At 41.0% G+C, this 24,713-nt stretch overlaps 1 protein-coding gene across 1 annotated transcript in view; it reads right to left on the bottom strand.

Moving 5' to 3' along the window:
* Positions 1-452: 452 nt before the first annotated feature.
* LOC102891261 (kalirin RhoGEF kinase) overlaps positions 453-24,713 on the bottom strand; it is a 295,084-nt gene continuing 270,823 nt past the window's right edge. The window contains exon 34 of the mRNA XM_025052186.1: positions 453-1,917. Coding sequence (XP_024907954.1) covers positions 1,855-1,917 — 63 coding nt within the window. The 3' untranslated portion in view covers positions 453-1,854. The remainder of the gene's footprint in view (positions 1,918-24,713) is intronic.

The raw sequence follows: 24,713 nt of genomic DNA, 5'->3' as shown, positions 1-24,713 counted from the left end.
TTATCATTTGAACATGCTGAGATTTATCACTGAATAGAACAAGTATGAACTTTGCCTCTCTTATCTGCTGCCTTTGTTTCTCCTTCTGCCTTGCTCCCTCCCCCACTCCCTGGTAGAGTGAATTATTCTCCTGTTCCCGCCCTGCCTCTTCCACTTTCTCCCCACTGTACTCATCTACTACATATGGCCATCTTTATTCTGGAAAACAAATTCTACAGCTAGGCAGCCAGAAGACAAAATTGCTGTGCTTGACATAATTCTTATTAATGATTGTAATTGCAGTGGTGCTGCCATCATGCCAGACGTATGCTCATTGCATCTGTCCCCAGCTAGACAGATCTTTCCAGAAAGTGGGATGGAGTGGATTCTTGGTAAAAAATAAAAAAAAATAAAAAAAATAAGGGCCTTAGTACTCAACAGAAAGTATTTATAAATCACTGTATATCAACAGCCTGCTTTAGAATCATTTTATTAGAACACATTCAAGAAAGTGACATACGGAAAAAAAGACAGCAGCAATTCTCAGTCATGCAAATGCCCGTGTTAAGGTTCTCCATTGAATTTAAATTCAAGTACAAAGACAGTCCTTTCCTGAGCCAGGTGCAATTCCAGAGAATGACTCTTTGAATTGAGAGCGCATTTCCTTCGCAAAGTTCAGAACACTGAACAAGTCCCACCCTCACAATTAGATTGTGAGATACATGGAAGTGTAAACTTTCAGGATTTTAAAGAACCCTTTACCCAGCCCTCCCCCATAATCCAGCTGGGGGAAGCAAGCCCAACTTCGGGACCTCTTAGAAATAAGGTTTAGTCTATTGAAAATAAAGCAGTGGGCCTTTAAAAAATTAGAAAATGAATATATATATATACATATGTAATGGAATCATCTTTGCCTCTTGCCTTGGTGTAGGGTTTCCAGAAAACTCTCTGTTAGGAGTTGGGGTTCTCTCTTGAGTATCTTAGAAGCTGGAGGACTTTTTTTATTCTTTAACTTTTTATTATGAAAAATTGCAAACATATACAAAAGTGGAGAGAATGGTATGATAAATGCCCACGTATTCATCATCTGATCTCAACAATTATTAACATGTGGCCAGACTGTTTTCATTTATTTCTTCTCCTACTTCCTCCCAGCCCCTACTCCCCACTCCCCAACAGGGTAATTTGGAAGCACCTGAAGGCTAGGAGAGTGGTCTCTGAACCAGAGACCTCAGGAATGAGTGAGGTTAGGGAGGAGTTAGAAAATCATGACAAAACCTGGGTAGGCTGAAGCAAACACTTGTCGGGAAGTGCTTGTTCCATTGTTTAAGGACCGCTAGAGTCGACCCTCCTCTTCTCTATCATAAACTAACCCTTCTTCCTCCTCCCTCTTTCTCATGATGTGGGGGAGGCAGGCTAGATTAGAACGATGGGATTTCCCAGATGGAGGCCACTGACAATAGAAACATTCATAGACAAGTATGACCCTCTAATGAACCTGTCCACTCACACTGCAGACCTCTAGGGCAGTGAGGGCCTGGGGTACCTGGTTGTTCCGTTTGGGAGATGGGGCAAGTACCTTGGGTCATGAGACCTCTCGTAGTTCCCTACTGTCCCACCCTTTTAGACTTTGGAGAGAAGCTTGGCAACATTGAATTGCACCCAGTAGAGAAGCAGGGAGCCCTGAGGGGTGAGCCCATGGCCCAGGTTGGCAGATTTTGCCTGGAACATGTTGCCCTCTGAGCAAAGGCTGCACCCCACACCAGCCCTGCCAGAGCAGTCTCAAGAGAGGTGGGTGATGGGAGTCCAGGTGGGAGGTCTCAACGGCGGCACGGCTAACCCGGAGAGCTGCAGGGACAAGTCCCAGGCTGCGCGCTAAACGTAAGTGGAGAAAGGATCTCCAGGTCCCAGGTGCCACCGAGGAACAAGGTTGCCATCCTGTTAAGAAAAGGGCCGGGGCTCTGTGATTTGCATATGACTTTGCAAAAATCTGCATGAGATCATGTAGCCCTTTATAGAAAACAGAGTTAAATCATCAGTGCAACCTACTGTTATTTCTAGCAACCCAATGCACAGAGTGCAATGTGGCAAATACACAGTCATTTTTTTCGAAGAGGAAATGGAGGAAGCAGAGTGCTGTGTAGGACATTCCTTGGTCTGAAGGTTCAGAAGAAGCTAACCAAGTCCAGGATCCAAATAAGGATCGCTGACTGGCCACTTTTGCTCACTTAGTCAGGGCTCAAATACATACACTGTTCCTTGCATTAGTCCCTTGTAGACCAGTCCTGCAGTGGCTTCCCAATGTCTCAGACATAGAAACAGGAGTAGAGCCAGGAATAATATAAATAGGGATGCATTAAACATGAGGTCTTAGTGGCAGTGATCGTTAGTGTTTATACTTTTTTGTTTTGTTTCAACTTTTAGGGTCCCTGTGCCCTACCAACAAGTCTTACTATGACATTCAATTGGGAGAAATAAGAAACTCAGAAAAGTTTACCCCTTTATGCAGCAGATCTTTAGCAGTAATAGACTTATATAATTCATTGTTTCGAGAGTTTGCAGGGTCCATGACATGCGGTAATCCATAATTTTTCCAAGGTATGAGGCCGGTTCATGCAGGCTGCAAGGCCAGTTCAGGGAATGAATCATGGAGTGAGAGACTGAGTGAACAAGAGGGCCATGATACTGACCCAGTGTGGTTACACTACCACTACTTGGCCATGTGAAGTAATAAAGTCACTGTTTCTTTAAGAACAATGGCCCCTCAAAGAAACTCAACTTCTAGTGCAATTGGAGGAGTGACATATTCTAAATAGCAATAACTCACAACCAAGAGAAAAGTTCAAGATAAATTAAAGAGTACGATGTCACATTTGACTGTGGCTCAGTTCATGATGTCAAAGGCTCTGTCCTATGTGCCATATAGAAACGAGAGAAAACAGTCTCAAATTCCCTTAGTAAGAACTCCAGCCAGGCAAAAACTGTTCATTGAGGCAGAGAAAATACTTCACCATCAAGTTCAAATAGTGCTTCCCCTGAGCTGTGAGGAAGATGGGGGATACTTAGGATTTAGAAAGAGAGGAGATGCTGAAGAAAGCCAAGAGGTGTACACATGCATTTGTGAAGTAACTCACAGTGAAGGTGCCGGTGGCCACGGAGCTCACCTTTACCCAGGCAAAAGGGGCTTCTGAGTTTCATATCACGTTACATTGATGGGGGGAGGGGGTGGCATCAGCTGTCCAGATTAGCTAGCCCCCCACATAGTTCACTGTCATTACCAGTTTAGTTTAAAGATGTGCTATAAGGTCTGCAAAATTTATTTTAGTAGCAGAATTTGTTTTATAAATACTGAGTTTGAGATTCTGTTCTTTATAAAGTATATCATAAAGAATGTAGTCAATAATATGGTAATAAATATGTCAGGGGCAGAGAAGTACCGGATTTACTGGAGTGATCACTTTGTGAATTATATAGATCTCTAATCCCTATGTTGTATCACGGAAACTAACATATTGTTGTATACTAACTATAATTGAAAAAAAAAAAACTCATTGAATTGTACCTTGTAAATCTGAGCAACTAATTGTCTATTATATTTCAGTAAAAAAATTCTGAAGGGGGAGAACAGTTTAAAAAATATTTTTATTATCATTATTATTACCTAATTAATACCATTATTTTTATTGTCATTATTAGTAGCTAATGTTTCTTGAGTGTTTAGCACGTGCTGAGTGTTTGGCATGCATCGCTGCACCACAACCTACACCACGACCTTACAGGGTGGGTGATACCATTACCCGCATTTTGCAGACTGAGGCACTGAGAGGCCCTGCCCAGGATCATACAACTGGTGAGTGGAAGACGTCTGATCTGTACTGAGGGTGGCTAGATTCCAAAGCTATCCTTACCCTCTGTGCTATGCCGCCTCATGTAAAGGAGAATCTGTCTGCTAAATGATACTTGTATGTTTGTGGATTCTAAAGATTCTAAAGCATCCCTCACATATTTTGAGGATCCATTTTATCCTCGAGGACCTAACTAGATATGGTTTGGGTCACATCAGTATATATGTTCATTAGGAAAAATTTTACCCCCTCTTAAACCTCAAGTTGTGATTATCTCTGTGCACCTGCCCATCTGTCTGATGATGGTTTCATTTGTGTGACCTCCAAGAAATAAATGCATGTAGGCAAACCAAATACTTGTTCACTAAAACTCTGAGAAAATACAGACATTTTACACAGAAAGCCATTATTTTACATAGCCCAGCAGGCACCCTGAAAGAGTAAACATCAACACATAGCTCTTAACTTAAAAAATGACAGCCCTTCATGAGCTCATTGAGATGATTTTTTTTTTTTTTAAAAAATCTGGCCTAGGGAAAGGACTAGTGGGAAAAGTTTAAGTGGAAGCATGAAAAGAAAAAAAGGCCATTAAAATTTTTTTGTAACACAAATGATTTCTATTATTTAGAAAATAACTCTCAGTTTGAAATTCACATGTGTTTTCCTTATCTGGTCATCGTATACCTTTGGCATTCTGATTCAGTCAGTAGGCCAGGGTTGGGTTGGGATTACTTTTTTGGAATATTCCCTTGGTAATTCTAAGGGTCACCTGGTTTGGAATCCATAGCACAGAGGCCTTTTCTATGTCCCAACCACTCTATTGCTAGAAAACCTGAGTTTTGCAGTATTTCAATTGCATTTGCACATCTGCCAAGCTCACATTGTCCAAAAGCCCCTGTCTTTGGCATTTTCTATGAGCAGCAAGAATCAGTGAGACCCCCTTTAATAGGACAGTGGGGCTTTTATTAACCAGACCTTCCCAACATTCTTTCTTTTGTTGAGGAGGATAAGAACATATAATGAGATTTCCCTCATCTCTCACTATTCAGGTACAGACTTGTTCATATAAATACTTTACATATTTATTTAATATACTGTAGGACCCATTCTAATACTAGAAACTCATAATATGAACTTTCTGAGCTACAGAGGGATGTTCTGACATATCTGGGTGCACAAGAGACATTTCTGGACATCCAGTGGGATAAAAATAGCCACAAATGGGGAACATACATATTATATTATATTATAGATTTATAACCTTTCTTGTTCCACGAAGAGTTTGAGGCATCTATTTTGCAATATATTTTTAAATGCATCTTCAGTTGACTGTAGTTCTAGATGTTTCTGTCTGATGGATTAGGAAATCATTGAGGCAAGATATGCCTGAATTTACTACTCTCATGGCTAAGACATAACAAACAGCCTCCTCTAAACTGACTCATGCCTGGCTCTGCTAGGTATAGAAGTCCATGAGCAACTGACACAATCAACACATGGACCATGGAACTAGTTTAATTTAGGAGTGTTTCATTCAGTTGACCAGGAAGGAAATGATACAACTTAATCCCATTTGGGCCAAAATGTTACTTTGTATGTTTTTGCCTGAATCATCCAATTGTTTTTCTTTAGTGGACTTGGCCAGTGGAAGGCACTGTGCAGAGTGGACATCAAAAAGACCTAGGTTTGAATCTAAGTTCTGCCACTTTCTGGTTGTGTGACCCTGGGCAAGTTATTTAACCTCTCTGAGTGACATTTTCTTCATCTGCAAAATGAGGGTAATGATACTTACCTTGAAGAACTGCCATGAAGATGAAATGGGAGATTGTACATAAAAAGCCAGGCTCATATTAGGAGTTCAGTAAGAAAGGCAGTTGTTACTGTCAGTTGTTTATGCTCTGGATAATTTCCTTGCAGGCAGCCTCTGTGCCTTTCTCGGCCTGCCCAATTATATCAGGGACTTCTGAAGGAAAAGACTGTATCTCTCCCATTAGATGGAGGTGGGGATGTCCTGGGTGGGGACTTTCTGTGCTGTTTGTGTTCGTTCCTCTACTTCAAATTTCAAATTAGAGCCCAGACTGGAAATTTTCCTTGATGTAGGCATCAGACTTAAAAACTGAGATACAAAACAGGGAAAGTATTGAACTGTGCATATGGAAAACACACAAACACCGTGAAATATATTTTCAGTTTAGCTCTTTTTCAAGAATTGACTTTGTGACCTTTCTGTTTGTTCTTTCAGGCTTTCTACTCTGTCCGAAGGACCTTTTGAGATAGATGTCTGCGTTTGCTGCTTGTGCTGACCCCAGAGCTCCTGTCCCAAATTCTGTGAGGAGGTTACTGATAAGGACCAAGCTGTATGAGTAGCTCAGCGAGCAGCAGGGAGGCCTTGAGCGGGTGCAGAGTTATGCTCTGCAGGGCTCCCTCCAGACTGACAGGCCAGGTGCTCCCCACCTCCAGCATGCCACCCCAGAGAAAAGGAATCAGCCATGATGAGGCGGAGGAAGAATCAATCTCCCCGTTTTTCCTCTTTCCACTTCTCCCTCTGCTCAAGGAACCTCTGAGAGAACGGTGAAAGTAGGCAGTGTGGGAGAAACATCCTTGAAAATATTTCATGTCATTTTTTGTTTGTTTGTTTCAAGTTCAGAAAGGTTAGAAACTGCCTCTTAAACAAGAATTCTTATCCGAAAACATTCCCTCTGCCCTTAGACTGTGGGAGATGAGCGGGGAGGTTGGGGTGGGGGAGAACTGGGTCTTGACCTAATAACAAACCTCCTTTTGAAATCTTGCTGCCCATCCAAGGGTCACCCACTTCCTTAATGGAAGCTCTTGTGTCCTCTTAACGCGGGTTCTAGTGTCCCCACACTGAGTCACTCTGGAAACCCTTCCCTCTGGAATCACAGGGCATTAAAACCAAACTTGAAGCATGTCTGCTCTCTCTCTCTCTCCCACTGCTTATCTCTTCATGAAATCTCATGAACTTAAAAGTAAATTACAAGCCTTTTCTCACCCTTTCCATACTTTTCTAAACAACTGAGTTTTGGGGAAAACCGTGATGAACTCATCATCCCCTTATCATCCCAACCCTCCTATCCCCCAAATTTCCCTTCTCATTCCTTTCACTGTCCAAGGCTCCTGACCTTCACAAACAAAGTTGCCAGTTCCTCAGCTCACAACATCAGCCCCTATTCACTCCCTGGCCACTGTCTCATGTTGAGATACTGAGAAGTCCATCACTCTGTTGTGTGTGTTCCTATTGGGCACCTGCTTGTCCCCTTGTCCTTGGTTCATGCAGAGGGTGGACCTCAGCAATCATCTAATAATTGTGTCCTTTCCTATCCGTTAAAAATTCAGGTTTTCTGTTGTTGTTGTTGTTGTTGCCAATAAAAATAATTTTCTTATCACGGAGAATGTGGAAAAAGCCACCATCCAGAAATAACCACTATTTACATCTTGGTGTATTTCCTTCATATATACATACATGCGCTCACATATGTATATACATATATGTGTATACATGCATACATAAGCACAAACACACACAAATATATACACGTACACATCTTTTTTATGTTTAACAGAAAATTATTCTTTCATATTTAGAGAGAAAAAGAAGCCCCCAAGCAAGTGGGAAAGAAACGTTAACTGCAGGCTACACCTCAGGTAGGCCCTTCACCTGTGCCAACCGCGGCTTTTGGAATATAGGATTTGGTTTACAATGTCATGGGCCTGATGGCCAGGGAAAATACCCAAGATATCCCTGTCTCCCAGACCACGTAGGCGAATATTATTTAGAGAGTATATGGGAAACATTTAGAGACACGCATTCATAAATATACACAAACAGAAGTTATACATATAACATAGCATTCAAACAAGTATTATCTGAGTACTTTCTGTGAATGCCTAACTCTGTCTCAGTGTGCTGCAGATAACACAAGGTATCGCACGTGAGCCTTGTCTTCATGGATCTCGGGAAACAAGTGCTGAGACAAAAACTAACCCATAGGAAATAATAGAAAACTGGAAGAAGATGCTGTCTCACAAAGTGTTGAGGGAAGAGACTCCAGAAATCATTCTAATAATAAAGGCATGGTCCAACAACACTCTTCCTGAGATCAGAAACGTAGCGATCAGGACAGAGAAATAATTTTGGAGCCATAGTGATACAATACAGGTTGGTAGACAAAGGAACTTATAATTTGAAAGATCATTATATTTTAGTGACAATAATTACACATACCAACCAGAAAACATATGTTAGAAGTGAGGTTTGCAGACAGGAAGTGACCCAGAGAAGAGGCAGGACCAGGGGGAAGGAGTTTGTGTTCCAGCAGGCTCTAGGTCCTAGAGAATATTTCTGTGGTTTGGGAGACATGCTTCTCTTATTGAAGCTCCCAGGGATAGACTTCATATACTATATAAAAATCTAAAGCCAGACTGAAAAATGTGTAATCACTGCGATGATCTATGAAATGTTATTTCAGGAAGAGGATAGAGAATGAAGGAAAACCAAGACGGCCTAGAGGTCAAGCTGTGGACAGGGGTCTTCGAAAAGGAGACGATCTGGGAAGTGGTAGATGATGAGTTTAGTTTCATTTCTGTTGACTAAGAGTACAGTGAGTCATCCAAGTGCAGTTATGCCTAAGACAGTTGAAAATATGGTACTGGATCCCAGGGTGAATATACTGAAAATGAATCCACAGATAAAACCTGGGATTCTGGGATCATCACATTGTTCTGCCCTAAATAGGGAAGTCAAACCAGGTTACCAGTTTGAGAGAAAAAGGAAATAATTTTCTGATGCCAGACATCAAATTGGAAACATATGGAGACCAATTATAATTACTGCACCCAGGAGTAATAGTGCTTGTTATGTCACCAGCTGGTCTTGTATTTGCTTGACGGTTTTCTGGTTCCTCAGCAGAACCTAGTGTTCGTAATGGTAGAGTCTAGCCTATTGTTTCACTGCTGTATCTCCATCCTGGATCAGTGCCTGACAAACAGGTGCTCAAAAACTGTGGTGAGTGAATGAATAAATGAGTATGAAACTGCCACTAGGAGTAAAGTCACTTCTGAGATATAACTTTGGAATTTTTGTCATGGGCGTCAGAATCGAAACAATAGAAATTATTGTTGAAGGTGGGGGAGGATTCAGAGAAAGAAGAATTAGGGGTAGAAGTTCAAGTGCGGCTCTCACTGGGAGCATGAAGTAACAAGAGTGTCAGATGGCAGACGGAAAGGAGGTGTTTGACAACAGGAGAAAGAGAAGAGGTGTTGAATTGATATACTGGAGGTGGGTGTAAAGGATGAGATTCAGAGTATTGCAGATAAATTAACCTCAGACTATTTCTGAGTTTGGAGAAAGAATGAGAGAATAGAGGACATGATGCATCCAGGTGAAGATAAAGGTAATTCTGTAACCATCACAGTAAACAAACAAACAAACAAACAAAAAAACAAAGAAAAAACCCTCCGTGTTTCTTGGGTGCTAATCGGTAAAGTCTAAATTCCTTTGAACGGTGTCCAGGGCCAGCCATGGTATGACTCAACCCATCGTTCCACTCTTACTTCCCACAGCTCACCCCACAAACTCTGAACTTCAACCAGGCATATCTACTCTGTATGCCCAAACTATCCTATATTTTACTTTCTCTTTTACCCTTGCTCCCTACATCAATACTGCCTGGATAAATTCTATCCGCCTAGTAAAATCTAATGCTGAAACTCCTCTGATCTTACAAAATTAGAAGTTTGATTTTCTTAATTATATTCAGTCTCAATTTCTAGATCTTTCTCTTACCCACAATGCCTTGTGTTTATTTGTTCTTCATTTATTCATTTAACAACTATTTATTTACCAAATCTCTCCTATGAATCAGTACTTAGATTTGGTGATGCAGTGGGAGTATAAAAGAGACATATCTCTGCCCTCATGGACTTAAAGTCTGGTGGAGGAGGCAGTCACATAATCACACAAATGCTTATATTATTGGTGCTAGGTACTAAGAAATGACCATACAGAGTATTGTAAGAGATGTGGCTTGAGGAAGAGATCTAGCAGAGGGTCAGGATGGACTGAGATTAGAAAGAAGAGGGGGAAAAAGGGGTGGACTGTGGCACGTGAGGAGGAAGAATTTTCCAGGCAGAGGAAACAAAGGCCCTGTGCAAAGGCCCTGAGCTAGGAAGAAACCTGAGAAGGCCAGGGAGGTTGCCAGGCAGGAAATTAGAGAAAGAGTGGCTCCAACGAGGCTGGGCAAGAGGGCCAAGGTCCAGATCCTGCAGCCCTCATAGGTCATTTTGAGGATTTTGGTATTTATCCTAAGAGCAAAGGGATGTTATTGAAGGGCTTGAAAATGTAGAGTGCTGTGGAGAGCTTGCATTTAAAAGAGATCACCGTGGCTGCACAGTGGAGAAGAGATTAGAGGGTGGTAAGAGTGACTGTCTGGGGACCAGTTAGGAGGCTGCTTTCACAGGCCATGTGTGATAGGACAGTGGTTTGGGGCAGAGTGGATTATACAGATGCTCAATAAATGCCAAAGGAGTGTAGTATCAGTCTTTTAGAGTCGATCGCTAGGACTGAGAAAAGCTGAGTTTCACTCCTACAAATCATTCCACCAAACGACAGTCAACATGACCTCAGCTCTCCAGAACCTCTGGGAACTGTGCCTGTCAGGATAATGAAGTTTCCTGGATAACTAAGGGTGAACACCAATACCTTTACTCCCTATTTTAGCTGTTTTTTTTTTTTTTTAATGAATATGTGTACATTTCTGACTTCTTAAGCAGAGTAAATTGAACATAATTTCCCCTTCTGTTGACAATTACAAATAACAAGCTGAGTAATAATTACGGTGTAGTGCAAAATCCAAATAGCATTCTCGGTACCTTCACTAAATAGAACCAAACTGCTGGAATTTTAACTGATGAATTTCCTCCATCAGTCTTTGCTTTCAGAGCTTTTCTGTTTCCTTTCTTGCTGTCAGTAGCTCACAGCCTCAGTGGCTATCATTGTTTCTCTAAAGAAATAACTTTCTCCTCTTCTAAATTTCTTATGAGCTAAGCAACTAGAAGGCTAATTGGTAATAATTATATATGAAATTAGTATTCAAGAGGCTTTCTTGTGAGGATATATGCTGAGTTTTGCTATGTGAAGACTACCTTCCTAGGTCGTAGTTCTGTTGATCAGACAGCTCAGTTCCAAATCCAATGTATTTATCATCTTTTTTCTAACACGTATCATTGCTGTAGCTATATTACCTGTCAAATAATGTACGAAGTAAAATATAACAGATACATTTCAAAAAGTCAATCAATTCTTATTCTTTCATTAAAGCAGGGGTATATTTAGGGATTGACAGAAACCTGCATCATAAAGTCTTCATGTTGGTACACTATTCTGTGGAGAAATAAATGATAAATTGTATTTTAAAAACCTGAATGTAGGAAATATCTCATATGTCACATCTTATGAGCCTCTAACTTAAAAACGTATTGCCTTTAAAATTTCAAATTATATGTTTATCGAGACAGACTAAAGAGAGTAAAAAGACTAGCCACAGAGTGAGAGCAGATATTTACAACATGTATAACCAACAAAGGACTAGTATCTAAACTATAAGAACTCTTAAAAATGCATAAGAGAAACACAGACAATTTACTAGATACAGGGGCAAAAGGCTTGAACAGGGACATCATAAAAGAGAAAATCCAGAAGCGCAATAAGGATATGAAAAGTTGTCCAACCTCACTAGTAATTAGGGAAATGCAAATTAAAACCGTAAGCAGATTTTACTACATACCCGCCAGATCTGCAAACAGTTTGATGTCTGACTATGTCAAGTAGAGGCAAGCATATAGAGCAACAGAAAATCTCACATATATTGGTAGAAGTGTAAATTTGGTGCCAGCATTTTAAAAAATAGTTTACATTATCTAATAAAGATGAAGATATATATATTGTGTGTATGCGTGCGCGCGCGCGCGCACACACACACACACACACACACAATCACCTAGCAATTTCGCTCCTAGCCGTATACCCAAAACTCCAGTTTATACACACAAGGATATATATACAAGAATAGTCATAGCAGCATTGTTCACAGTAGCCCTAAACATCCCATGTAAAAAATGAAGAAATAAATTGTGGTATATTCATAGAATGGAACATTACACAACAATAAAAATGAATAAACAACTTTACACATAAGCATAGTGGATTTCCATAAAATAGTTGTTGAGCAACAGAAACAAGACATACACACACAAAACACACAGTATGATTCTAGACATATAAAATTTAAAAAGAGCCACATTGAAACTACATTGTTTTAGGAACATATAGGAGGTAAAACTATAAAGAAAAGTAAGGACATTATTATTTTGAATGTCAGGAGAATAGTTCTCTCTAGGGAAGAAGGATGGTTGTTGACCAGGGAGGGGCACCTGGGGACGAGGTTCAGGAAAGCTGGCAATGTCCTGCTCTCGTGACCTACATGGTTATTCCATGTACGTTCGCTGAATGGTTTTTACATGTACATTCACTTTATAATTATTCATTCAATTGTTTAGTAGTCTTTATGCATTTTCAGCATATATATTTTACATTAAGATTTTTAAAAAGTTTAATATAAACCAGATGTATTTTACCCATAAAAATGAGTATAAATAACAGTTAATCAGACAAGCCCATAACTCCCATTAAATAACAGTATAAATTAAACATTGTACATTTCAATAAAATAATTGAAAATAATATAGGTGCAATATTATCAGTTAAACAAAGCATACAAGAGCAATAACAAATCAGGATTATTTTTAAAGTACCTGATATCAGATTGGGAAAGATAAAAAACTATTAATGATATACTAGATTGCAAGACTGGAGAAACTGACAGTTTTACATAGCTCGAGGGAGTATGGGTTGGTCCAACATCTATAGAGGATGATATGACAATGTCTATCAAAATTTAACATGCATATTCCCTTTGATGCAGTAATTCTACTTCTAGGAAGTTACCCTATTAATATACTCACAACTCACAAATGTGAGAAACTATATCTCTACAAGGATTACAGCCTTGTTTGTAATGGTAAAAGACTGGATATATCCCATACACCCATCAATAGAGGACTAGTTAAATAAATTATGGTACTGTAAGTAATGGAATACCATGTAGTCATCAAAAAAAAAAAAAAAAAATGAAGCAGCTCTACGTATCCTGCTATGAAATTATCCAGATCTAGTACATGGAAAAAAGTGTAAAATGACTTACTGCATGCTACTACTTGTTTAGACATTTTTAAAAAGAATAAACAAGTGTATGTGAGCTTTTATAGTTCTAAATCATGTCTCTAGAAGAATACCTACATTTTGAACCATGAATATGTATTATTGCTTCAAAAATTAATTTAAAAAATCTTTAATACATGTTTGAGGAAAAACTGATTTAAAAATTAGATGATTATGAGGTTTCAGTAAAGATTCTAAGGGAATTTTTGAATAATCTCCTCAGAGCTAACAGCCCATTAAAAAAAAGTCTACTTTTACACCAAAACAAAATATTCCTTTTGATACAGTTGTATCAGTAGCACTGCTCTTTTACATACTGTCCATGATTAGAATAATTATTTTGGGATCAAAACCGATACAAAGAAGGAGAAATAGAAAGGAAGGGGAACTTCAAGGCCAAGTTCACATTTCATTTCTGGTGTAACAGTCTTCCCTTGTTCCCAAGCTAAATTTTGTTGTTCAAAGTGGATGTTCCTCTAGTATAAAACATAGCATATTGTGTGGTAAGTATGTATCTCATTTGACACATTCATTTTGTAATTTCTCTGATGCCCAGCACAGCAACTGGTGTGAAGAAAGTGCTACGTACACCTGTCTGCTTTCATAAATACATGTAACATGACTATAGTCACCCCATTTGGTATGACATAAGAGACACCTGGGATAATGAGTCAGAAGACTATGGGACAAGGACAGAGATTGTTCTTATATATCCTGAATCTCCATCGTATCTGTTCATCAGTGGACACAATAAAATTCTGTTGAATAAAAGAATGAATTGAATGTACCAATATATTCGAAATAATCTTCTATTCTGCCCCAACTGATTCCGTTCTTCTCCATTAATAAATGTTTCAACTTGGTCATGTGTTAATGGTAGTACCTACTCGTTTGTCCTCTAAATAACACAACCAATTTAATGGTTTGGACTTAATATGCCCATTACAAGTATTATCTTAAATTTAAATGTTAGAGAACATACCCTAAAAATCTTTCTCTTTTGAGATTTTTCAAGAAAATTTCATGAACGCAATAAGGGTTCTCAATAGCCTGTATGTAAAGAGGCATAAATAGTGTGACCATTCTTGTTTTGAGAAGTCATGTGGTGAAGTGGGGTGGGAAGGTGAAACAGCTCGACTGCATTATGGATTCCGGATTCTACAACTCGAAACAATCTTCCTTTAGCAAAACTATTCCCCACTCCTAATTCCCTCACATCCTTTTTAAAAAAATCAAAAAGTTTTCCTTTTCTTAAAGAATAATTTTTCTCTGACACTTTTATCTTATGATAGAAAAAAAATTAAAGATATTTGGGGATTATGTGAATACCTCCTGATCTTTTCTCTTTGTCTAGAATATCTATCTGCCATGAATGAAAACAGCTCCAATTGGGAATCTGCTGACTGAAACTACGGCCAAAAGATGACCATCGGGGGAAATCCAGCATTCTGGTTTGAAATGGTTATGAATCACAGAATTAACAATTTGGGGACTACTTTCAAGAATTCCCAAATAATCTCTTAAAAAGAATTGCTGAGTTCCTTAAAATAAAAGCTGCAAGTGTCAGTCACAAAGACATACATGGAAGTAAACGTTAATTTAAAAAAAAGAAGACGTTCCAGTGTATTTGAAATGCCTTAAAATTGAGCATATTTGGGCTAACATCAGCACAACAGAGAAAGGTCTAAGCGAGCCACCAAGTTGCTCTGTTGTATTCACGACTATCTCCTCAGTGTCTAGAATAGTACTTGACATATGGTAGGAGCTCAGTAGATGGTTGATGAATTAATAAATGAGATAAAAAGCTAGCCTACATCAAAATCCCTAGGAAAAGAAAGAATAATGAATTTTCAATATCCTCTAGTGCTCATTAAGTCAGTTTGTTGTCCATGCGTACGTGGGCAATAGCAACGAGTAAGCCAAACTTTTTCAACCCTGTTCCAGCAGCTGAAAGCATACCAGACATCAGGAGACAGGGGACAGAGCCTGTCTGGTTTTTCCTTAGTGTATCACAAAGTGCAGAGAGGAAGATAAGCCCTTGCAGTTGGTATAGAGCAGAGAGTGATGTAAGGTAAACATTCGCTAAGCATTGCACAAGCAGCACCAGCAGGGGCCACGCAGACTGTAGGACCAGCTCTCCTGAACTTCTAGTCAATGTATATACATCTCTCAGCAATTAGCAATTTCAAGACAGAAGATGCGCATCCTAAACATGGAAGACTCAGCTTTAATCCCTATCATACAAGGAAACTGAGAACTAACTATCAACTCTGAAACAAGGAAGTCTGCTGTGCCAGGGCCAGACACACATGGAACACGGCAGGAGAAGAACGCTAAGACCGATCAGTTCTGGCAATGCTCTGGTTGAAACTAGGGAGTGGAAACCTGTAATGGGTCTGGTTTGCACAGTTCTTTATCTTTTTCTAACAGTTTTCTCGCAATGGCGAAGAGCTATCGGAGCAGAGGCAGGGTGCTCCCTTTGGCAAGCATCTGCTACTTAGAGAGGCCCTGAGCCAAAGTTACGTCCTTGCTGTTGCTCTTAGTAGGAGGCTACCACCGAAGACACTCAAACTTGTTTTCCTTGATAAGGCCCTGCTTTCTAGCAATAGGATCACATCATATCACCCAAATGCCGCAAATCCTTAGATCCACGCACCCCCATTATCTGTCTATCATGTAACACTGGTCCTGGCAGGCAGGTGGGCAGTAGCCACCAGGAGTGGGGAAGTGATGCCAAACTGACGAATAGGTAAAACCCAAGCAAGTGTTTTCCATCTAAGCTCAAGATCAAGAAATCGTAATATTTACCCACATGTCTATCCATCGCTTTTCCCAAGAATCCTATGAAGTAGTCACAGATGACATACATCATGTTTACAGCATAGCGCGGGTTGGTATAAAGGTGGTTCTGCTAAAGCAAAACCACATTTCAAAGCCACCTTTACTTGCTCCATCTCTAGTCTCACTGCTTTGGCTCCAGACATTCATTTCTAGCAACATTTCTACTTTAAGTTTCTAAAAGAGTTAATTTTCATACCCACCAGATTGCTTACCTCCAGACACCATACTCCTGCTGTCACTTCTAGTCATCGAGGAGCACAGCTTTTTAAGAACAATATTTCCCACAGCCTGTTCCTCCTGCCATCAGCTTTAACAGGGGACCTGGTCATTTTGCTCTGCACTAAAATAACTTCTTTTCTTAAACTGATACAGATGGAAAAAAAGGGTAAGTCCTATGCCACGAGGTCTGTGCAGAATCCACCAGTAAAAGCCTTGCCCTGAGAGCTGCCACCTCTCTCTCTGCCTACAGCCCCCGAGCTTTGCCCCGGCCGTGCCAGCCCCCCCGTCCTCATACCCCTTCTCCCAAGCAGAGCACGCCCAGCAGAGGTGCAATACTCACTTGGGTCTGATTTGCCCTGGACTGTCGCCAGCTAATCCACTTTAACATCTTGGCTCACTCTGAAATTTGTTTTCTCCTTTCATCAAGAAATTTTGAAAACAGAATTTGCACTGGGCTGCCACCAGGCTGAGCTGGTTCTGGAGGCTCACTGCTCACAGGCAGCTTGGAGGCAGGGAGCAGACTTGCCACATCTCAGTGCTCACTGCCAAGCGCTTAGAGTCCAACTGGGAATTTGCATGGAGAGGCTCGAAGACGCTGTCTGGGGCAGAATTACACCCCCACCAAGGCCACTATATGAGTCATAAGTACTTGGTATCAAGGAGTCTGTGATAGGCAATAATACTTGAAAAATTGTCTTTCCCTTTTGCCATATGCCAGCCCTGGAGGCATTGGACTGGGCTATACAAATACACTGCCGTTTCCTTGGGGTCGCTATGGATTTTGGGAGGCTAGGACAGGGTGGTACAGAGGCAGTCAGAGAAAGGGGTTACAACGAGTGCTTTTCGCTACAGGCTTCCTATAAAAGCACTATGTTTTTAATCCAATTTAACAGGCAGGAAATTGAGTTGGGTTTGAGTCGTAGGTCTGCCATGAGCTGGCTTTGTGACTCTGAGCAAGTCACTTTGTTTCTTTTAAACAGGGTGAAGGCAGAGGGCTAGATGATCTCTCAGGTTCTTCACTTCCTTAAGCCTTTAAGTTTCCAAGTTCCAAACTCATCCCCAAGTCAGATCCAGCCCCTGGCCATCCCTGCAGCTATCACAGACAGATCTAATCTACTGGCAAATCACCTTTTGCAGTTTCCCTATTTTCTGTAACACATTTGTGCAAAGCTGCCACCAGAAGCAAAGAGATTTTGTGCGAATGCTCTGAGCATCATGAGAGCACCGCTGAGGTTCCCAGGAGGCTGCCTGTGTACGGCGAACTACTCAACTACTCGTCAGCTGTTGTATTTTATGAAATGTATTTGCTATTTCAGATCACTGGCAACTTTAAAGGTGGGTCTCTCAAGGGAGGCTTTCAAGCTATGGAGTATAAATCAAGGTATTACATAACATAATGCTGTCATGGGAGATTTTGTCCTGTGGACCTAAGTTTTATTTTTCAGTAAGGTGTATTCCATACCCTTTGGAGGTGTGCAGTTTCTGGAAGCCAGTCATTTATTTGAGCAACTCTTCCTTTATAGGAAAACATATGACCACAACTCATCACACTTGATCAGTTTAATGTGAAAAGCCAGCACATTTTACTGTGCTGAATGTCACTCTGGAGCACATGGAGTTGTACTTCTTTCTGGGGAGGTGACAGAGCAGCCACAGAAAGGGAGCCTCTGGTGTCCCAAGGACCAGGAGTCCTGTGCTTTTTCTTGCTCACTGCCGCCATCTCCCCCCTTGTCCAGCCACATGCCCACCACAGATCAAAGTAACAAAGGAATTATACTAGGGAAAAAAAGCTATTTTCAAACCTAGCCCTGGACTTAGATTATTCAGAAATTTGAAAAACAAAAACAAAAACAAAAAAACCCTCACAATTTGGGCTTAAAAATTTAAAGTGAAGATGGCATTTTTTCTTACTTTGGAGTGACTACCAGGATCAGAAATTACTGAGAAAGATCAGAATGCCTCTATCTAAGATTTGTCCAGCAATTCTGAGCAACTGTACTGTCTGTCAGGCATGGGGTAAGACTGAGACTCAAGATTATATAAGCTTATAAAGTCCAAGTTTAGACTTTGGACATATCCACTCTAAGCCCTGGTAATAGGAAGTACAATTATATACTCTTTTAAGGTACGTATTTAAGGATTAGGAAGTGTTGATTACTACATGGAAGTCAACATAAATCTCTCCCTATAAGGAAATAACTTATGGCCCTCAGGCCCCACCGAGACAAAGGGCATAATAACAGAAGTGCTGAGGAATGTCTTCAAAGGATGTACCACATTTTTTTCAGCTTTTAATGTAGTGCATTTTATGGGCTGGATCTCCAGTAGGTGGTTCACCTGCTCAGGCACCCCAGCTAAATGTAACACGCTGTCACAATAATAGTCTGGAGACCCAAACTTGGGTGGACCACTCTTAAAAATTCTAGTTTTTAAGAATTTGCCAAGTGAAAATTATGACCTAGTGTGAGCTGATAGGGTTTTTATAAGCCCTGACACTGTTAAGTCTCCACCTTTCCAGATGTTTGGTTTTCTGTTCAGTGGCAAAACCCAGTGATCTGTGGGTCCTTAAAATTCTAGGAAGCACGTTGTCTATTTCCTTGCAGAGGAGTGACCTGCAGTCACTCGGACAGCGACCTACCTTATGTCTCCTTTGCTTCACACACTTTTTCATACATGATCTCATCTAATTCTTCAAAATCCTGGAGAGAAGAACTCATTGCCCTCACAGAACAGATGAGGAGACTGAGGCATGAAATGATTAAATGACCTACTAAAGGTCATACAACTAGCAAACAATTGGGGATTGAATCCATGCCTGATCTCAAAACCCGTCCCCTTCCTGCTACATCCCCTTTCTTTCCTGCAGTAGATGCTTTGCATGCCACCCCGATCCCCTTTCCCACCAGGGCACCCATCCAGCTTTTGTGTATGGTGGCCACTAACAGCTTGCAGCTGACACAAAAGGCCAGCCCCCTTACCTCAAGGTGGGGCAAACTCTGGGTGAAATTCATGCTCAGGAGCCAGACTGAGTTAGACTCCAGCTGAAACCACATGCGTGTTTGCTTTTCCTCCTTCTCCAATGGGTCCTGTTTCCTTACCCCTTTTCCTGAGAACACATCTCCTTAAATTATATGCACAGGAATCTGAGTCTCAGACTCTGCTTCAAGACAAGTGGATCTAGGATACTCTCCTTCCTCCCTTCCCGCAATCTCCCAAGTAGCCCTATCCATTGGCCAGCCCTGTTCTCTTAGGGCTTTTTAAAATTTATAAGCCCATTTTTCCCTACTATCATCTGTTCTCCTATCGACACTAATCCCTATAGTGAAAATCATTTCTTACATCACACTCAAGTTCTTCCAATTGCAGCATCAGCCCACTTTTCCTAAGAAGAAAAACTCAGCAGCCTCTTATGTCTGATGCTATTAGTTGAAGACTAGAGATGACATCCTTTCTCTTTCTGGTTATTTACCTTTAGCTCCCTACAAGAAAGGAAGCTAGAGGATGGCTGGGCCTTGCTTCGTTCATTATTGTCCTCCCAGCATGGAGAACTGCACCTGCTATGGAGTAAGCAATGCCTCAACACAGTGTGTGAATGAAAAGAGCTAGAACAGGTCAGCGCAGGGCTGGGCCCTCACCTATGCACCAATGCACCAATGCCCCAGCCAGGCCTTCGCCAACGCGCCAATGCAGAGGCTAGATCCTTTTTGACTACAGCCCTTGCACCTAGTGGCCTGCTATGTGCTCCCAGAGTGCAGGTTCTGATAAACCAGGTGAAGCTCTACAGAAGCCTATTCCCAGAAAACTCTAACAGCCAGGCTGCCTGTCCCTACTGCATGTTACTGCAGAGAGTAACATTGTAGGATTCTTGACTTTCCCCTTAGTTGAGCTCTCACCATCTCTAAACATAGCCTTCCCTCCCAATCAGTAAAACACAATTTTGGTCATGATCCACTACATTGATCTGTTAAAACTCATTGAGTTAGATTTTGAAATCTCCAGGTTCTCCAGGCATTTCCCTGTCCCCCTTCAGTTCATTGCCATTATCAGTCCACCTTGCATCTTAGATCACATTAGCTTATTGTTGAAATTTCTCATTCAAATCACAATCAGCCCAGGGATGTTCCAGCAGTGTTCTCTCCTTTACAATTTTGCAGAGAATAGCACCTGCAACTCATTTTCACTCCAATTTCCCTGTCTGCAGCCAGCCTGGACATGTCTAGAAATTCACAGTGATCTTTGGATGGAGTATCCCTACTAGGATGAGTTTGCAATGTGCAATTCAATAGTATTTATTAAGCGTCTCCAGCATGCCTAGACTAAATGGTAAATACGTGCACAGGGACTGTCAATGTGCAAATGGCCACTTCTGTACCATGAGCTAGAAATCAGTCAGCAGACAGCCATCGCGTTAAACGACAAGATATTTCTTCACTGCCACTTCATTACTTAGCCTTGATTAACCAGAATTCTATAATTTGGTTTTTTATACAGTGTGGTTGCAAAGTCCCATCACTTAATAATAAACCTACAGGCAAAAGACTCTTTACCGTGGAATGCCCAGAGTAGCATGAGCATATTCCTGGGCAGAATAGGAAGGGGCTCAGACCACCATGGCACAAGGTAAGCTCATCCATTTGCCTCCAGGGAAATAACACTTTTGCATGAGACAGGTGTAAAGTAGAACCTAATTACACAGACCCACAGACCTATTTGAAGGTTGAATGAAAGCAACTTTGGGGAAAGCTATTGATGCACCTATGTTGGCTTTGTCAGCGTTTAATGCAGAATTAAGAATATTAGATTGATTTCTCATCAAGTGAGGATTTGCACCTTCAGTGAGCAATCCCAGCTCTCCTGCTACAGAGACTAGTGGCCAAGTTTCCTTTCCTAGAAAGAGGAGTCAAACAAAAAAGCTTCCAAGTGTCAAAACCTGGGTGAGAAAAAAGAAGGAGACCAAGCATTGATCTTCTGTCCCCAATCTTCTCTTTTAAGCAAGAATTTAGATGAAGCTACAGAAGGTATGATTATTCAATAATGCTGAGAGATATAACTGACACACTAGACAAAATAATTATATTCATAACATGTTAGAATACTGGGATGAAACTAAATGAGAAAATCTAATATAGTAAGTGCCTGATACTCAGGTTACTACGTCACTTGCCAAGCTAAGGGCAGCCCGTGAAAACGACTGTGGCAATTTTATGAGCAACACTATACACCACTGTTAGACATGATGTACCATCGTAGGGAGACTAGACAGAGTAGCCCCAGATCAAGGGCTGAATTTGCATTAGTTAGATCAGACCTGCAGTATTCCAGATGCCCCACCTTATATAGATCACTACACACTGGAGTCAATCCGGAAGAATACAATCAAGACGTGGAAGGGTCTAAAAATACATTACTACAAGGAACGTCTGGAGAAATCGAGGACTTCTAAGCAGAGAAGATTAAAAGATAAGACATGTCTTCACATATATAAAGCTTCAGGGGTTGCCAGTGGCCAAAGGTGGTACAAGTTGAGGATTAAAATGAATACATGACAGTGATGGATTATAACCCATTAAATAACAAAATAACCCATGAGCCAATGCTAACTACAAATATCTAAGCCTTAGATTCTAAAGGCTACCAAACGGAAAGAGGAGTAAGGCTGTTCTGTTTATAGTCAGATAAATTGAAGCTGTTTTCCTTTAGGTCTAATATGGAAAAGAACCTGCTGGCAATTAGTTAACAGACAAGGAACCCGAGGGCAGGACTTTTCCCAAGAACTTTCAGAGATCTTCACAGTCTGCTGAATAATCGTGCACTCTTACTCACAGTCTGTAAACATTTATTTCCCCTCCAATAATGGTTGAAACTAACATTTACTACATGCGTCACAGGGGCCAAGTGAATATATTTTTTCTTAATTTTCCCAATGCCTCAGTGAGATGGGTATTATCTTTATTTTGCAGATAGGGAAATTAATGTGCAGTAACTCACGCAACACAACAAAGTGCCGGAGCTGGGATATAAACGTGGGTGTGTCCAAACCCTTTCCTCCCCACAACGGCACACAAAATACACACGAGGTGACTGGAAAGGGGCCCTAGGGCCCCACGGCTCCTCAACTCGGTCTATCACGGTCCTTTTGTGGTAACATTTTCCTCATCTACCTGCCCCAGCAGTGCCATTATTCTATTTCCTCTGGATTAGAAGAGGAAGACTGGGGCCTTTTCTAGAAATCACTGTTAAAATGACTCTGATCCCCGTGAGGTGTCTGCCCAGTCCCCTCCCCACAGCCACCCATGTTTGTCTTTTTGTTGAATATGGTTCAGTTTGCCTGAATCAATCCACTTTGTTATCTTTCTTTTCTTCTTTAAAATTAAGTTTATTGGGGTAACATTGGTTAATACAATTATTTAATTTTCCAGTGTACACTGTAATTTGACCTCTGTATATTCTATTGTGTGTTTACCACCCAAAGTCCAGTTTCTTTCAGCTACCATATATTTGATACCCTTTACCCACTTCACCCTCCCCTTACCCCCCTATATTTGACCCCCATTACCCCGTCTACCTCCTCTCTCCTCCCCCACCCCCTATCTTTCTTTTCTTTAGTGTGTTTACCTGACCACTTGGTAACCAATGGCGATCAGTTTCCTGGTCTTTGGGTATAGTTAGGGGAAAATTTAGCACTGCTGATAACATCTATGAATTCAAGGATTCCAATTAATGGTTTCTCTGATGAAGGGGACTGCAGGTCAAGGAGGACACATGGCTATCCTGTTATCATTCTTCTGTCTTAAAGAGTAAGAATATTCTAAATTATAGACCCCCTCTCTTTATTTTACTCTGGAAGTGTGACTTTCTAAGTGGTTTTACAGGTTTCGTGTATGAAATATAGACTCTCTCATCATCTCCCAACCTGCTGCCCAGGTTTCCCAAGGCTTGAGAAGATAGTTTGGGGTTAATGTTCCTAGCAGGCCACGTTCTCCTGCTGATTAAGTCTTTCTGCTCTGAGGTAAGAGAACCTCTAGGCGTCTTTAGCATATTTAAAACTACAATGTATGTTTGGCTGCTTTCAGACCACCTGTTTTAGCTGCCTCTTAATACTGGAGTTCCCTGAGATCACGGACTATGTCCCCTCTGTTCATTCACTCCACTGGTACTTCCTGATCATCTGTGTGTGCTGTGTGCCAGGGGTACAGCAGTGAAACAGACAGACATCACCCCTGCCCTCATCAGGGCTTAACAGTGTGGCTATGGAGACACACATGAAACGAAAATCACACAAATGAGGATTCACACTCAACAAATAGTCCACATCTCTCTACAGTATCCAGCACAGAGCTCAGCACATGGTGGGCACTTTTTCACAAATATGTGACCAATGGTTTTGTGGAAGGTGCAGAAAGACTGACCAGCTGAGTTAACCTTAGCCCTGGGAGTTCAACGTTTGACTTTTAGAGTGAGGGGAAAAATGACATTGTCAGATCTCTCTGACAATGAATCAGAGAGATCTGGGTTCTAGTTCCTGCTTCTCTACTAACTTCTAGGATTTTCTTGGGCAAGTCGCTCAGTCTTTCTGGGCCTCAGATTCCTGACTTACAGAATAATGTGCAGGTTCCAAGATTCCTCATCAGCAACAAAATGCCTCCTGTCCTCATTTAGCCTCACCTACCTTGCCAGAAGACAAGGCATGGCTGGAGCTGACGGCTTCCGAGGACAAAAAGCTCTACAAAAGGGGTCTGTGTGTGAGTGAGGGCTGTGGGGAAGACGGAGCAGCAACGGGAAGGGATGAATCCCCTGGATTATGAAACTAACGGGCTCAGTCTGAATATGGAAAACACTGCACTTCCCTTACTACCCACTGACTGTTTAAAAAGAAACACTTTCATTCATAGGATATTCTAGGTTATATTTCTAAACGACAAGTCAGGTAAGAAAGGAAAGTACTGAAATAGTTTTCTTTGTATGTTTTTACAAGCGGAAAAAAACCCCACAATTTTCTGTCCACTCTGAGAATCAAAAATGGCTTGGGTTATCAGATAGAATTACCTTGAATGTCCATGAGCGTGATTTAGCACTGTGATCTTAGGAGGTTTGGGCCCATAGTCTTTTTTTTCCAGTAAGAAAAAAAATTAGGAAAAGTCCTAATGAATGCAGATCATCTTTAAAAATACCCATAACTTAGAAAACTAAAATGAAACAAGGACACAGCCTGTTGCCTGAGGCTGAAGGACTAGGCCAAAATACCAAGTGTAGGTAAACTGGGGCCAAGTGGTCTTTGAAAATCCATAGCTTCCTTAATAAAATCGCTGATATGCAGCAAAATATTATCTCACACTCTCTGATCCTGAGGTCACTAAACTAGGGCAGGGTCAGGGAGAAAGCCTTGCTGTGTACCTGCTGCAAATAAGACAGCTGAATTCTTCACCTGGCTGGAACAAGTACACTGACCCTCGGCTATCATCTTCTCTCTTTCATTCCATCAGCACTCCTGACTTTTGTTTATTTGCTGCAAAATGTAAGAGAGCAAGTGATCC

The sequence above is a fragment of the Pteropus alecto genome, unplaced genomic scaffold (assembly GCF_000325575.1).
Source record: "Pteropus alecto unplaced genomic scaffold, ASM32557v1 scaffold251, whole genome shotgun sequence".
NCBI classification, from domain to species: Eukaryota; Metazoa; Chordata; class Mammalia; order Chiroptera; family Pteropodidae; genus Pteropus; species Pteropus alecto.
This window is presented reverse-complemented; position numbering and strand designations above follow the sequence as displayed.